The sequence below is a fragment of the Anguilla rostrata genome, chromosome 5 (assembly GCF_018555375.3).
Source record: "Anguilla rostrata isolate EN2019 chromosome 5, ASM1855537v3, whole genome shotgun sequence".
NCBI classification, from domain to species: Eukaryota; Metazoa; Chordata; class Actinopteri; order Anguilliformes; family Anguillidae; genus Anguilla; species Anguilla rostrata.
This window is the reverse complement of record NC_057937.1, coordinates 47,781,397-47,798,771: the sequence shown is the minus strand read 5'-3', so window position 1 is coordinate 47,798,771 and position 17,375 is coordinate 47,781,397. Positions and strand designations below refer to the sequence as shown.

General features: G+C 40.7%; 2 protein-coding genes across 2 annotated transcripts; one reads left to right on the top strand and one right to left on the bottom strand.

Annotated features, from left to right (window-relative positions):
• Positions 1 to 8,742: 8,742 nt before the first annotated feature.
• mrpl46 (mitochondrial ribosomal protein L46) lies at positions 8,743 to 10,683 on the bottom strand. Its single transcript, XM_064336745.1, has 4 exons — positions 10,397 to 10,683; positions 9,974 to 10,172; positions 9,668 to 9,838; positions 8,743 to 9,155 (listed from the first exon to the last, which is right to left on the bottom strand). Exons 1-4 carry the CDS (start codon positions 10,655 to 10,657, stop codon positions 8,908 to 8,910), a joined length of 879 nt encoding a protein of 292 aa, XP_064192815.1. The 5' UTR covers positions 10,658 to 10,683; the 3' UTR covers positions 8,743 to 8,907.
• Positions 10,684 to 10,921: 238 nt separating this feature from the next.
• On the top strand, positions 10,922 to 15,136 carry mrps11 (mitochondrial ribosomal protein S11). The gene is made up of 6 exons (XM_064336746.1): positions 10,922 to 11,174; positions 11,448 to 11,555; positions 11,664 to 11,762; positions 12,072 to 12,201; positions 13,501 to 13,566; positions 14,941 to 15,136. Exons 1-6 carry the CDS (start codon positions 11,086 to 11,088, stop codon positions 15,046 to 15,048), a joined length of 600 nt encoding a protein of 199 aa, XP_064192816.1. The 5' UTR covers positions 10,922 to 11,085; the 3' UTR covers positions 15,049 to 15,136.
• Positions 15,137 to 17,375: the final 2,239 nt, after the last annotated feature.

Below are 17,375 nucleotides of genomic sequence, written 5' to 3'. Positions count from 1 at the left end.
CAGTAAAACAGAGGTTAGCAATTACATTATTTGGCCATCCATTTCAACAGTCACACTCTGATGAAAGTGGCTTATTCGCCAAAATGTGCTGCCTTAGGGCCTCTTAGGCCTAAAATAATGAAGAGAAATATGGCCTGTATCAGAACTGTCTAAACATTTCCCTGCATTCTAAGAAAGGTACCTTCACTCTTATGAAGTGTCATAGTGAGTCTCATAGACCTCAGGAATGGCATTCAGAGGAGCACGTATGCAGTATCAAGCCTACAAAGTAACGATAAAGTTGCATGTAAAGCAGGCCTGAGCTTCTCATGCGTACTCAGAGCTGACCAGACAACTCGACGGGCATCTGCCAAGCCCCACAGACCGCCCTAAAAAACAATCCACCACCCCCACCACCCTTCCCCCTACATCCTGGCTCCGGGCCCCGTAGCTAACCTTGCGGCAGAGTCAGCTTTCACCCCGCAGGAAACGACCCCAGCCGCGTGGGACGCAACCCGCCGCCCTCCTGCATTCGTTCCGCTCGCCGTCTGTTCGCGTGACAGACCCCAGAGTGAGCGCCGCTGTCTGCGGATGATTGACACACACGCCGTGGAGTTAAGAAGTCACCCGGAGAGCACGACACCTGTCTATAGAGTGAGTAAGTGGCACAAGATGGCGGGGAGCAGGGGGAAACTGATGCAGCCATGTAAACCAGTCATGTGACCCTATGTCATGGGAGCACAGACTGAAAGGCACAGATCCTGTCATAATCCCTGTTCAAACACTGGTGTAAACAGCTAATCCAGCAGGTGCAGCCCATGACAAACACCTTCAGTGGAACAATGTGCCAAAAGCTGTATCCTTAATCAGTCACGTTTTTTTTCTCTTAAGATGGTGAAAACATTACATGTATGCCAATATAATGAACAGATATTGCCTATGACGATTGCATGCAAAACACTAACAGAAATGTCTGACCATTACGTGCAGAACACCAAGAATTATAATTTTGCTTCCTTAGGACCGCATACTACAAACACAGTTGCAGCTCGTTTGAATTTGACAGGATTTATAGGCAATTAGGGGAAGGACAAGTTTAACTACTTTGAATAAGAATTACATGAAATAAACTATAAATTTTACTCGACCAGTGCTTTATTATCATTAATAAGATATTACACATGGTGATTGTGCCAGCCTGGTAGTCACATTCAAAAATTATAGCTAAGTTATTATGTGTGGAATAATAAAGACAGAGAAGGGGCATTGTTAATGTACATTTTAATTAAGTTCCGAATTTCATAAAGTTGTAGCTGCAAGTTTCAAGTGCATAAATCTCATAGCCTCGTCACAGGCACTGAAACAGATTACAAACCTGAAGAAGTTATGATTCTCAAAGGGTCATACATTTTAGCTTCACAGTTAGGCTAATATTGGGGAGTTAGTGGGAAGAAATAGCATTTTTACACACAAGGCTCCCACAGGCACTGAAAAATTAAGTCAATAAACTACCAAATATAAAATAATATGTCAATCTGTCCTGCTTAGAACATAATTAAACAAAATGGGTATATGCATTACTCAATTGTCTGTTGGATTAGGGCAGTTTCCAGATTGTGATGAATAGCAAGTAGTTAGTTGTGCTACGTTTTGTCCTCTGTTTAAAGGCTTTACGGTACAAACCAAATTTATGGGTTATCCAAGTAGTTTTGTATCAACCTACCTGTTCCTCAATCCAGATTTACTCACAAAGATTTCCTTTAGAATAATCTGTTTCTACTAATTCAATGCTGAGAAGATGGAAAAATATTAAAGATAAATAGAAAACCGGTTAAACACAAACAGCTAAAAATGTACCTTATATACAAACAATGCGGTGATTTTGAGCCAAAATAAAGGCAGATTTCGTGTCAGCATTACAAATGCATCCACCATAAACATCAGATATTGCCTGCCATAAATTAACAAGAAACTGCTGAGGCCCCCATGCAGGACAGAACACAGAGCGCAGCGAGGTGGATATTTGATGTGTCAAAAACAGAGAAATAAATCAGCGGGCGAATTCACAGGGCACGGAAACACGGTCTCCCCGTTTCGGCAGCGCGCTCACTCTCATGTCGCCGCAGATCAGCGCGTTGTCATTCAGATGTTTTCGCGCGGTTGCAGGGCTACTCGCTTATGGCTCTAAATCACTTTTTTTTTTTTTTTTAAACCGGAAGGCGCTGCGGCAATCCGAAAACCATCAGTCAGAGACGCCTGACTGACAGCGTCTACAGGCACCTTCAACGTCCTTCTGCCTCCGCTCGTTCGGGGCTTCTGAGAGGCAGACTGGGTCGCCGCCATGTTATTTTAGAAAAGGCCGCACTCTCCAATCTTTCGGCTCCATAACCGTCTTCTGTCCTCTTTTTGCGGCGCGACACCCGGCTATTCCCTCCTTCCCCCGTATAATTTCTGAAATCATGCGGCTTCCATCTCCTTCCAAGCAGGAGACCCCCCACCCCCCACTCACACCACCCCTGGTCTCACCAAATAGCTTTCATCTTCCCCTTGGAGCGTCAGGTCACTGAGGCTGCCAGGGCACATTTCACAGTGGCATGTGGGACGCGCTGCTTCCACATCCGCTCCTCTCCTCTTTCCGCCGTAGGTCCCACTACGGTACGCCACTCCACCACGCTGCTGCGTTTCATTAAATCCATGGCACGGTAACCGATTGTCCCTGCATCCACATCTACCACAAGAGCACCCCTTCCTACCCCCCTCCCCACCAACCTCCACCCCTCCACAAATATCAAGTGTTCTTTTACCTCGTCCTCCAGAATGGGACTAATCTGTTGCTTGCCGGTTAACGAATGCTCGAAGGACACACAATGCGGAATGTTCACCAACATGCTTGTCCGTACACGTTTAAAGGGAAGTCCATCTACAGTGCTACCATATTTTCGCCACTGCTTATGTAAACGTGACTGCCCGCTCCTGTGCATAATATAATCTCAGTGATGTACATGAAAATATTAGTGTTGGGAATGCGAGTCATTATAACATGGAATGGAAATTATTTAAAAATTAGTGCTACAACTAGTTGGAAGAGACACAATCAACAATCAAATCTAAAAAATAAAAAAATAAAAAAGATGAGGACACAACCCCTTTGAAAGTGGTACATTTTGATCCACGTTCAAGACCATCCATCTGGAAATGTGTGGTTTTGGGATTGCCCCCAAATGATAACAAAGAGACAGTATTTGTGGTCTCTATGGGAAATAGCAATCTGACAGGTGAACTGGTCCTGCTCGCCCTTGAATGGAAGTTGCTAAATAAAGCCCAGAGGGTAAGAGGTTCTCCTATATAGGAGCCTATATATGACGCAACTGGAAAAAGGACCATGAGGAGAAAATACTTAAAATACTCTAATGCTTGTGACACCACATTCTCTATGCCCATCCGGTAGTACAGCTCATGCATTTGCATCCAATGGCAGTAGGCCTGTAAATCCATCCAACGAACTGGATATGAAAATCCTCCTGAAGGATTCCTACATCCAGGACGATTTTACAATTCATTTGATTTTTTGATACATGAAAAACAAAGACAATATGCAAGGGCAATGCAGGTCATACAACAAAGTACATCTGCAGAAATGTATTTCAGTTTGTCGTCATATTAAGACTCTAATTTAGTCTTAACACCTACGCAGCCTTCATAATCATAACTGACAGGCATAAAAACTATAATTACTCGTACTAGTAGTAGTAGTATTAGTAATTGTACTTCAATCAGCCATTAGCTGTGCTTTTGACCATTCTACAACCAGCAAATTTGAAATGAACTATTTTTATAATCTCATTACAGTAGTAATATATATTGGATAACTGGATGCTAAATCTCCTTGCCATCACTATTTGGAGCTTCCCCACTCTACGTGTCCCATCAGCAGCCTGACCTTTACAGCTCTTATTATTAAGCATCTGCTAGAGTGAGAACCTAGTTTCACAGTCACTCTGAGTTAGTCCAACTGCTGACAATATAGCAGAAAATATCCATTGCAAAGGAACAGAGGGTCAAGGCCAAAAGTCAATAGCTGTCTGAAAAAAAGCAAAGTTGCTGTCAGATACCTTTCTGAAAGCTAAACACAACATGGCAGAGTTCTGTGATTCAGACCACATCTCAATATTATTCATCCCAATAAACTATTCCCTGACAAAAAAGGACTGCCATTTTTTAAATATTCAGAAACATTAAGGTGAAGAGTGAAAAGGTTGTTTTTCAGCACATGAAGCATTACTGAGAAATAGTAGGATTCCCTTTTACAAAGTTCAAATAAATGCAGACAGTTTCTCTCTGCAATGTCAAAAACCTCCATAACCCCACCTGAAAAAGAAATGATTCATTCAGCGTTTGTACAATTCTTAAAGAGGAATAGGAATGCAGGGTGACCTTAATCTTACCTGTATTCTAAAAAAAGCACCCAGTTTCGTTTGAGATTCACATGCATTCACAAGAGAAAAGCAAGTGCAGCAATTTCTGAGCAGGACCTTAAAAGAAACCAGATCATCACCCCTCTGCAGCTGTTCCCGGCTCCATGAAACAGCCCAAGTCTTTTTTAGCCCTTCAAAATGTCAAACTACTGCCACCCAGTGGTAGACAGCACAATTGCCCACATCATGGAAACGGGTCAGTTATGCGTGTCATTGCCTTCTCAGACACCAGCCCTGAACCCAAATAAGCGTTTATGGGATATTTCAGAATTACGCAAGAGACCACATTTTCCGCTTGCAAAAGAACTAAGCGCAAACTGAAGTTTTGCAAACAGGGGAAATTTCAAAAATTCTTTATAACACCTTTTTGGACTGCACTTAGAGTGAACTTTCTACAAGTGTCTGTGTGCATTAAAAGAGACATGGCTGGATAGGGAATTACCCTTGGTTATAGACCTGAGATGAAGTATGTACTGTATCCATTTCGTGTTTCAACTTGTAACAATGTTAACTGAATAAATGTAGAATAAATATATTTATGTATATATACAACAGCCATGCAGGGCAATACGCAATTGGCTCTAGTGCCACCCAGGAATGGGTTTCAGATGGCCTGGAGGATTGAGTCCCATCACACACCAGTGACCCCGGGCAGGTCGATTGGGCGCCTGGAAGTTCATCTGTTGTGGTACACAACGAGTGTCCTCCTCCAACTCATGTCTGTGATATCCCAACTTGCGTATTACCATACAATCACATATTTCAGAGGAGAGAATATGCTTGCCTGCACTCTGCCAAATTGTTAGCGGAGACTGAGAATGCAATGAGCTCTGATAAATACAACTTCAAATCGGGTGGGGGGGGGGGGTGGAGGCTATGGAAACAAAATCCTAAAATATTATTGATCTGACTTGACTTTTAATGACCCTTAAAAAACTAGTGTAAAAAATGAATTGTAAGTAATTGTCATACTAGTGATCTAATTAAAATGGTCCTGATTAAAACAAAGAAGAAGCCTGCATAGCTTTACCAGAGATAGACTGGGATTCAGAGGTGGGCTTGAGGCAGGGGAGGGACACGCAGTTCCAAAGTGGAATTCGCAAAGTAAATAATAACGGCTGTCCTCAGAAACATTGAGCAATTACACACACTGCTGGTCCCAGCCAAAACACTTTCCTTTGAAACTGGCTCAGACCCCAGGGAAGGGCTGCATCTGGCTTTAAAAACCAAGAGAAGAAAATGGCAAAATGAAGGTTTTTTGTGTTACAGACAGTTTAACTGCAAGCTTGGCTCCTGGGTGCACATGGAGTTTGCACTGTCAGAAAATTTGTAATTTTAAATAATGGCTGTCAGGTGGGAACTTAAAATTGGCCCATTATACCTGTATCCAGGGTACTAGCACCTGAGCTTTCCGAAGAGACAGAGCAGACTAATTTTAATTGAATTTCATTAAGGATAAAAAGTAACAGAAGCTGTGGGAATTGAATTTAAGTACATGGTAAGTTCTGTCTGGAACACATATTTGAAGTAAGACAGCTGCTTCATAAAGGCCAAAAAAGAAGCACTCTAGAGAAATATGTTTTACAATATGGACTCTGAACAAGACTTAGAATAGACAAAAGCAATGCTTTCATTTAACATTATGCTATGTACTGCTCAATGATGAATACTTGATCAGGAATTTCACCATGTGAATTATAGCTACTCATATTTTAAAAAGTGTAACAACAGGCACAAATACAAGTCCAACAATTCCAACATTAATGTCCTCAAGTGGATTCCAAACGGACTACACAGCATTCACAACAAAGTCAATGGGCATAAAGTTGGGCCATGATCAGTGCTTCACCTCCTTTGACTAGCATAAAATAGAACTCCCACCAATAAATGATTCAACTGAATATATGGTTGCATCTCTCAAAGAGCAGATGATGTCAAAAATAGCACTCACGTCTTCTATCCAGGCACAAAGTTGACCATCTTGTCTGTACATTTAACACAGGATATTCACATTTATAGTTTATTTACTGTCAGCAAACAATTTTATGTCTTATTTAACTGCCAGAACACAAGATATTAGGCCCAAAATTATAGCATGTGGAGTACCACAGGGACCCCTTCTAGGGTCATTTTATGCAGATGCTTTCTTGGTATAAGGGAACTATATTGTACAGATCAAGAACTTGAAACTGAGAGGCACTGTCAAGAGAAAATAGACTGTGATGACATCTTTGCAAAACTTAATTTAGTCAGTTGCAAAGCTAATTCTACCTGTGCAGATAATATTGAATCCAAAACAAGTATCAATTACCAAAGTATAACTCTTGATCAGTCACTAAAATTAATCAGTCATACTAAAAGTGCAAACAAGAGATAAAGATAGATAGACCCAGTAAAATACTTATGGGAGATTTTGGATGGATGTGTTAGACAACGCTCTCCACCAGCATCATCAAAACACTAAATGAGGGAATACCTTTTGGAAGAATGGTGTTCCATCCCTCCAGCAAAGTTCCAGAGACTTGCAGAATTTATGCTATGGTCCGTTGAAGCTGTTCTGGCGGCTTGTGGTGGCCCAACATCTTATGAAGACACTTCATGTTGGTTTTTCCTATAATTTGTCACCCGTCTGTGTGTGTGCGTGTGCGTGCGCGCATGTGTGTGCGCGCGCATGTGTGTGCGCATATATAACATTATTGAAACACCACAATGTTCAATATCAAAGTTAAGAAGCTTTCAGTATTTTGGTAACAACACTGATTTTAAGACACTTTACGAATGTGCATGCTCAGCATGGTATACTGCCCCATCAAAACTATCAGGCTGAAAACAGAATGCAAGTTATAAAAATAACATTATCAGATGCGTTCTTAACTTTCGCCCCAGGACACACATTGGGGCTGGCAAATTCAATGAAGTACGTCTGTTCCCAGTAGAGCGTGAAGTAGACCAACTGACACTCAACCATATGTTTGACACCACTAATGGCAGTTCTCCAAATTACATGAAGTGATAAATTTTACACGGTCCATAACCAACACAAAAACAAAACAAGAGAACGTGTTCTGTCCCATTCAACAGTAAGAACAAAGTGTCCAAACCAATTTTAAACACCCATATCGGTCTTTGGAATGGCATGCCTCTGCCAAACAAGCAATGCCAGAACAGAAATATTTCTAAAGAACAACTGAGGCTGTTGATATGGAAGAACTGAATCAGTGAAATATAAAATTGGAAACGGCACAATAAATGTTTTAACTCTACATATTTAAATGGACTAGGCTTGCTTTTGTGCTCTTGTAACTAATTAAGGGTTTATACATTTGTGAGATTTTGTTCTCAAATTTATACATTTACAGTAGTTTTGAGCTTGTAAAGCAGATCTGTTTTAATTGCCATTACAGACCGCATTTCAAATGTGTTTGCAGGAAAGATGTCGTGCTATCCTTAGGGCTTTTATGCAATAATTTAGAGTAGAAAGTTAATGTGTAAAAAGGGTTATTAAATTATCATTTGCTTTATAGACAGTGTGTGTTGCGTAAGTCTTGTGCTCCAGAAAAACTTTTTCGTTGTTTTTTTTTTTTTTTTTTAACTTGAAGCACTTTTGGAGAGATAAGGATTAATCAAGCGAAAATGGCTAAGTTTTTGTTCTTCCTCTCCAGCGTACAACTTTACTTGTAAGCACTGAAGCGTTCATCAAGGTTGATGTGGATGGGGTAGGCATGTCTCTCAAGTATTCACAATGGAAAAAATTGATAGTTGGGAAAACTGACAGTTTTCAAGCAGCTTATGAATAAAGGGAAGGGTTTGGATATTTTTTTACTTTCTGATTTCTATGTAATAAAATGGCATTAAGAGAAAAAAAAATTAAGTAACATACTGCATAATTTTTTCAGTCATTTAATTTTGTCTGTCTGTCATTTACACCAACTCTTCTGCCACCACCCCTCACTCACTCAAATCCCCCCTCCCCAAAACCTTTGAAACCCCCCGTCTTATTTTTAGAGTATTGTTTGGATTTTATTCTTACGGTGTGCAGGCTTTTTTTTTTTTTTTAAGTTTACAGTTTAAACTACTACAAAATCTTGAATGACTCAGTAGGTTCTGCAGATGTCTCACACCCAAAAAGCTGGATCAGATTGCATTTAGAAAATCATTGCTGATTTTTGGCTTCTTACAAAAATCAGTCGGTCACCCTTAAAACACCGGCATTGACAGCTGCAACAAGACCAAAGGTTACTAACAGGTGTTACGTGTTTGTAATCTTGATGGCATGAACAAGACGTGCTTTGAAAACAGTGATACTTTATTTCAGCGTGTTCGTAGAACTGGTGCTGGGATTGTGAAAGGAAAAGATGATGATGCCAAGAGTACTCAAAGTGCAGAAATGGTGCTTTGGATCTTCGTTCTGCCTTTGGGCAGACACAGTTCCTTCCTTCTGCACTCCAGTGTCTTAAATATTCATGACAAAGCGATTCACCTGTTTTAGGTACCGAGGCTTGAGGTAATTCGGCAGTTCGCTCTTTTTCACCCACACAAAGGCCCCTTTTTTAGTTGGTGAAGGACTGTGGCTGGACAGCAAAGCTTTGAAGAAAAATACCTTGGCTCCGACAGAGCTCTCCGTTCGGGTGGCCTTGGGGAATTTATACTTGAAGACTCCGCAGGGTGTGTTGCCGAGGAATGCCGCCTTAAAATCTGCACCTGAAATCGATAATGTCAATCATTAGTTTTGAGCTGAGGGGGGAAACTTATTTCAATTAATTAAAGCAATCTGTCACCATTTGAGTATAGCTTGAAATGAGGAAAAGGAATTTTTGTCTGAAAAGAAACAATTCATCAAACAAAGAATATTCTGTGGCCCACAAGTACATTAACTAAAACATTATGGACCACTGGAATTAAAAGTTACTTTAATTTGAATTGTTAATTTGCTGACAATGTGCACTTTTTCCAAATAAAAAAAGACCCTCTCCCTTTCAAAGCACATAGTATAGCAGTTTTGGAGCCAGACCAACAAGGCCATTGCTCCGTTGCAGCATGACTCTTCAGCACAGAGGAAGCCATCTCTGCAGCCAAGGTCATATGTACTTAAGGTAACTGACCAGGCCTCACAGATTCAAAATTATGCGGCTTCTCACAATTCTTGCTAAATGCTACCGATGTACAGATTATGTGCAAGGGGACATGTGAGCGTGGAGCAGTCAGACAGTTACCTGGCAGGCTGGCAAGAGCTCGCTCGGCTGTCCGGCGGAGGGTCTCCCCAGCATTCCACTGTAGCTGTGGCAGCAGCCACAAATCCTCACTGCCAACCTGCTGCTTCGCCAACAGGACCAGACTGTCTCCCAGGCAACGGTCCACAGAGCTCCTGTCCATATCAGCTGGTTCTAATAAAACAGATTATATGTTCACCACACATCTGCCAGAATTTTGCAGGGGAAAGATTCAGCAACAGATCAATGTGCTGTTCAGCAAGGGGATAGCTTAAAACATATAAATATAAATATAAGACAAATCAACACCTTTGTGCCTTGGCGCAGGATGGAACCGATGAAACTTCTGCTCCCAGGCGTCTTCCATATCCTGAGCCGTAATAATGTCTTGGTCGACCAAGCACTCGTCATCAGAGTCATAATCATCCGACTGCTTACGGCTCATCCGCTCCACATCTTCCAGCAGGCGCAACTCGTGCTCCGACAGAAGGCTCCTCTCTAATTCCATCTACAAAAAGCAGCAAAGCGAAATGTTCCGATATGCATTTCGTCTACATGGAAGAACTAACTATGCACAGTAGCATGTTAATTAAAATAAAACATGGCAGATGGTGCATCACTGGTCTGGCACTATAAGTTAACGTTACACTAATTAACATAGATAACTCAGGTTCATTACCTCTTTCACAGTAAATCACCAACGTTTGCTAAATGAATGTTAGGCAATCTCACCCGACTCATTAATTCAGCAAACTGTTCTTCAAACGGGCTCCGCTCCTGTGATATTTTAGGCAGTCTTTGCAGACAAACTGCCCCGTGTAGCGTCCACGGAGATACAGCGTTTATTTCAGTCTTTTTAGCTTCTAAAACGCTGGAGAGTGGGACTGTGAGTGACAGCCTACGATGGACATTATTCCGCAAGTATGTTTCTGAAATACACGTTAAAAATTTCCTTAAAGGACGAGCAACCATTTTGCACGTAGGCGCAGCCATTTTCAACTTATGTTATACCCACAATTCCCTGTGTAAAGGAAATACGAAATGGAAACGACACTGAATGGGGTGGAACAATTCCATTTGGAAAATAAATATATTTTCTCTGTTTATATACATGTCAAATATGTCTCATAATATAATAGTTACTAAGCGAATAATTCTTAAAACTAATATTTCTCAGAAAACAAGATATATAACAGCTGTGTCATTATACTTATGGTATAATGCACCCCCATATAGAGCAATGTCACATTCCGGATACACATGTGTTGATGCACGTTAAGAAATGTAAGAATGAATTGCTAGCAGTTAGGTAGAGGTGACATGTAAGTTACATGTGATGTCGCCGCTAAATATTATGTTAACGGTTTTAATCAGATTAAGGTAGAATAAACTGGAGGACAGCGTCTCAGCAACTAACAGCCATGTATAAAATCTCGAGACAATTGTCTGCATTGGTAAGAGGGGCTTGCCAGCATTTTGCTTTCCCCGCGCATACAGGAAGCTTTGCAGAGTAAGTCGGAAGCGTTCTGTGCTGACAATTAATATACAAAGTCAAAGTTTGTATTTTTGTTTTATTTCGCGCTTTATTATACTGTCAGAGCATTATTTGTGCAATATCAGAGAATATTGAAAGATGTATGGCGAGTTAGACTAATGTATACGTTAATGCAGCAAAAATCTACACCGGCAATACTGTCATTGGACATATCGATATTGAGTTCGCTTAGTTAACTCCCTGTTTAGAACGTTTAATTAATAAAGTGAATTTTATGTGTCTTTGCAGGTGCGGAAATGCCCACACAACACGTGCTGTGTGTTCCAGTGCAGTACGATTGCAAGAGTCTGTAACGTTAGATCATAACACGAATCCTTCTGAAAAGACGGAGTTCAGGTTAAATATTTTTTTAATTTAAAATAATAATAATTATACTTGTTATTATTACTACTACTATTATTGTTGTTAATTGTATACCAAATTATTTGTTATGTGTTCTGCCAGTGTCTATCCTCCTATGCCTGGCCAGGAGAGTTCATTGAGATGGGCAGGAAAGAAGTTTGAAGAGTTGCCAATTGCACACATTAAAGCCACGTACAATAAGTAAGGCTCTTTTCTTCAGAAATTTGACCATAGAAAAGTAATGTTTGTACCACAAAGGCTGACAGAAATGGTTCTGCTTGGTATGCCTACTTTTATGAAAATATCTAACAATATATGTAAGGTTTTATAAGCCAGCCAACTAAAATCAACTAAATCCAGCCAACAAATTGAATAATTTGTATCATATCCTTGCATTAACAAATAATAAAGCTGAACATGTGCTGCATGTGAGTTGAGCAGATGGCTTCAAGAGCAAGAGTTTTGAATATACTTAAAACATACCAATGTACAATTGTGTTATCCCCGCAGTACTCATGTCCAGGTCACAGACAGCAAGGGCCAATACATGGTCCGAACATCCTGTGGTACAGAAGGATTCAGAAATGCCAAGAAAGGAACTCCCATCGCTGCTCAAACTGCAGGCATCTCTGCTGCAGTGGTAAGATAACCATACAGTCAACTAGTTCAATAGAAAGTTAAAATGATCTTAGAGATACAGTGGTTCCCATCAGCGGTCCTGGGGGATGTCTGTGTATGTTGGTTTTTGATCCAGCCACAATTGCAATCACAAAATTATAAAAACCTGTTTATTTTTTTAATTAGGTACTTTTCCTGTTTAGAGGGATTATTTAAATTATTAAGCCACATTACTGTATGGCAGAAATGGCTCTGCGTGCCATGAAGAGGTAAAGTCCTGTGCTTGCATTGTGCTTACTGGTCTCATATTGCAAACAATTACACAAAAAGAGGTAGCACAGTTATATAACTGATCAAATTAGAGTCTGAAGAGAATCATTATTTTGTGCCAAAGATTTACCAAACTCAGAAATTAAATTGCATATCATCTTCTGGCTCACCTTTCTGGTATTACAACATTGTTCCACGAGGTGGCAGCAGCAGCACAGTATTGACTTTGATGTGGATGTGCGTTTTGCATTTCTTGATACCTCCCAACACCTTTGCAGTTCTACCAGTGGGGTTTAAGCAGTAATAATGTGATATATCCTCATGGTGCAACTACTTATGAATATAGACAACCCAACACCTTTAACCATGATCTGATTATGACGTCCCACAGAGCAAGTGAAACCCCCTGCCATAAACTGTCAATATGAATCTTTTGGTGATGATCACACTGTTGCTCTGCTATCTATATTTATATGTTTACATGGTCAGATCAGGTTAGTGCAGACCTGCAGTCTCTTCCTTTCCCTGCAAACGCCACAGGAGAGAATCTTTTTTTTATAGAGAATTATTTTTTCTTCTGAAGTTGGTGGCTATGAACAGATGGCCCTCAAGAAATCCTCTGAATCACTCTGTTCTCCATTTTCAAGTTATGATAAGTCTTTCTCTTTTAGTGCTTAATGACAGGTCTAATATAATTATCAGTACCCACAGGTGATTGAATTTTTTCACCTTAAATACTGCAGCATCACCTTGATTTTATTTTTATTATTTTAATTTTTTGTACAGTATGCATTAATTGAGCATTTTTTGCCTGTCACTAGTGTTATACAGTAAATGTAAATATAGGGTAAAAACAAATCAGAGTGTGAATCAAATGAAACCGTATTTCTTTGGTAAGAATGAAATGCATATGAAGGCAATAGAGAGAGGGTGGACTATTGTGTTTAGTGTACTTCCTGCCTCCTTGTCCATTGATTGACTGTAAGCATTTATGGTTTTTTACTTATGTTTCCTTGACTCCTTGTGCCTTGCTTTGTTTTCCTACTGACAGAAGGCTCAGGCAAAGGGAGTGGCATTTGTTCGCGTGTTGGTGAAAGGCCTGGGCCCTGGTAGGCTGGTAAGTCCCTTCACCTATCTGTCCACCCAGCACAACCACACCTACCTGTCTGCCCAACCAATGACAAGCGCTGAGTCTGAGGGGCAGTTTCCTTGGCATCGGGGCTGTGAATTACATCAGGCTGGCACAGAGATGGGGTAAACCACAGAGATGGGGTAAATCACAGAGATGGGGTAAACTACAGAAATCATACTCCAGTCAGGATTGACAGTCCCATTCACTCTTCACACTGCACACAATGATATTTGTGAATACGTGCGGGTTGCTGGGATGCATTTGAAGTTAACATTAACTTTCGATATTCCAGAATTAATATGTACATCTCACGTGTCATACTTTCATCATTTAGACCAGAAATAATTTTTTTTTGTTTGTTTGTTTGTTTTTTTTTTTCAAAAATTATCTGTAGTCCACTGATATTTTTTTATTTTTTTATTTTTTAACAACTCAGCGAGTCACACTTTAACTGCATTGCAGCGTGTTACTCTCATTATTTTACTTGGAACATCCTTGATTTTCTGTTCAGATTGCTCGTCATGCAGGAGGCAGGAGAGATGAGCTAGAAGCTCCAGTCGCCGTATTTTTAGCCTCGGCGAGCACCTCCGTTGCGCCTGCAGCGGACATTCGCCGGACCCCCCGCCGCCAAATGGGCGGGCGTGTGCCTGAGGCGGAAATGGAGTCGGGGGGGGGACGTGTAATGAGGCTCGCTCCACCCGCGAGCAACAGGGGGCTTCACAGGGCTGTGGGAGTCCACTCTCCCTCAGCCACGTTCACAGGCAGCTGGAATTTTTCATGTTGAATAATGACTAGGAAACGCTAGCATTTGGTCTTATTGTTTTCCATCAATATTGACGCGTAACCATTTTATTCCGTAAAAAAAACAGTATATCGGAGAGCTTTGCTGAATCCGATAGATCTGAACATTTTTGTAAGGGCTCACCTAAAATAGTCCAGCATAGGTAGATAACTAAATTAATGCGAGGAATAAGGGGGAAATATGCTAAAAAATAAAAAATTCAAGAGCCTGCTCAGTAATAGTAAATGCTTAAAGACTGACTAAACTACATGAAACTGAATGAAAGCACTAAGTATAGATAGCATCTCTTTAGTGATATCCCTCGCTAGAAATCTGTTCATTTTCTGCCAAGATTTCATGTTTTAAGAAAATAAAATTACAAGGGAAGGGGAAACGGTTATTGGTTTACACAGCCCAAGTCGTAAAGTAAAATAGGTTCTTTGTGATGGAAAGACCGGCAAACCTTTTGCGCTCCGTTTCATGCTCCCTCCCCCCCCCCCCCCAGATAAAGAGAAGCAAAATTAGGCGCATGTTTTACAAACGGTTTGGTAATTCACATTTCTTTCCTCTCCTTTCAGTCTGCCATTAAGGGGTTAACGATGGGCGGATTGGAGATTGTGTCCATCACTGACAACACCCCTGTACCCCACAACGGCTGCCGCCCACGCAAGGCTCGGAGAATGTGAGGACAGACTTCCCCTCCATACTGTGCGCTACAGGGACTCCGCAGCCTGCCTGTGAATTCACCAATAAAATGTTCCTTTCTGTTTCGCAGCCTGTACATTCAGACAGCCTTTACATTTCGTTGGGAAGTGAAGTGCATCGGTGCTGTTTTCTTTTCTTTTGGGGTTGGGGAGGGGGCACCCCCACTTTCCCCTGCTTTTAGCAGGTTTGTATGATACTCCTCCGATACGCAATGGCACCGGAGCCGGTCCCTTTGTACACCTTGTGTTTTATTGGCGTAGCATTTGGCATTAGGGGGATTTTATTATGTTTAGCTGTGAGGATTCCGCTCAATTGGTTTATTTGGAGCGCTCACCCAAGTGAATCAGTTCAATTTCAATTCAATTTTGTTTGTTTAGTGCTTTTTACAGGAACAGGAAATGGGAATATCAGGGGCGTATCATTGCTCTCTAACAGAGAGGTGCATGTAGATAAATTCTAGTGCTGATACATTCTAACATGACACGTGGTTTGTCAGTTAAAATCTGTAATCCCTACTGCCTGATCCAGCTGTGGTATGTGTCTTTTGCAATGATACATCAGAGATTGCAGAGATTGGATGTTGACTGTAGCCAGTAGTCCTGTGGGACGCACACAATTGGCCATAGCATCATATCAGCAGTATTCTCCATCTCGACGGCGCGTAGTGATTTCTGCGGTCGATCGGGTGTCTGTGCTGGACGTACTGCCCTTTAGCGCAGAAACTGCAGCTCACCTTGTGGATTGCAGCCTGATAAGAAGTGGTGGCTGGCTGCATGCATGCACTTAAAACAGTATCACACTCTCCAAAAAACTAACTCAATATGAAAACTACATCATACATCTCGGGCAGCAAACAGATTGCATTTAACTACTATAAAAAATAAACATTTCTCGTATGTCATTTCACACCAAATCTATGTATCGGAATACGCAGACTCAAATTCCAGTACCATTTGAAAAATGGCTGTAAAGTGTGAAGTAATTTCAACAGTGTGGCAATGTTAGCGTATTGAGTTAGTGTGGGGTTGGCTCAGTTATTGCAGGCACAATGAGAGTTTTTTTTTTTTTTGCTTTTGACTAACAGTAAGTATATGAGTTTTTCCACACATTTCCTGTATCCTCACTTCCTGTGTTGTAGCCCTCAGATTGTCATTCTTGATAAAACATCACACTCGCTGATGTGGTTTAGGTACAGGGCATCACTGTCTCCATTGTGTCCCCTGACTGTACTCATTGCAGTGTACAGAAAAAGTAACACATACAGTACAGACCAGTAGAAGAAAATCCTATAGAAGCAATCCTGGATGGGACAGAATTCTGCTTTCAGAACCACGTATTTTATTGCACACGTGACCAAAAACATTTACACTGTGGAAAAAAGTTTTATTTTTAGCCGTAGGCAGTGCCTAATTTGGATGCTGTATTCACATTTCAGAGAATCATTAACTAAGTAAAATGTAGTTGTAGGAATATATTTTAAAATGTGCCCCATTATGAAAAAAAGTAATGACCAAAATTCTCTGAGAAGCCAATCAGTTAAGCCGCAAAAAGTAATTCTGCAAGAGGGAAGTTGGATAAGAATAGAGTGTACTGAAACAGGAAGTTCAGTTGAGGAACAAGATGAAGGTACAGATATTATTTCTTTATCTGGGATAAAATTAAGCGTAACCAATTCAAAAGATTTTATGAAATCCCTAGAAACTGGAGAAGTTCTAGATGGTTTGAAAAGTGGAAGGACAATATAAGTACAAGAATGTATCACACTGCCTTATATTAATGATATAATGGAATCGCTCTGACCCAGAGAACGACTAGATAGTTTACCTTGAATGGTTTCTTGGAGGGAAAATGCGAGTGAGTTATTCTTGGCTTTTTCATTTGAATCTTTTGTTCCGTGCCGCAACGCAGAGAGGCTATAGGACTTTCTGAAGCCACTACAGAAACCAAGGAACATATTGTACATTAATCTCAATGAATCATTACATTACCATGAATTACAAGACCGTTGCAGTGCAATGGCTTAGTCAGCAAGTGGAAGTACATACACCCACCTGTAAGCGTGTGGATTGATTTCTAATATTGCCATCAGATGCCTGTTTTGATGCTACTGTAGACTATTGTATTCCAATTTCAGAGCTGAAATAAAATGTGAATTAAAATACTAATAATGAATGAGCTGACCATATAAAATTGTTCCAGTATAAAAATGTGCTGTCTGTATTACAGCTAGCTGCCCAGCTATTAGGCCTCCTACCTAATTTATCTGCAGGTTTATCCTCCATTGCCAAGCCGGCGTGAGGACTGGAAA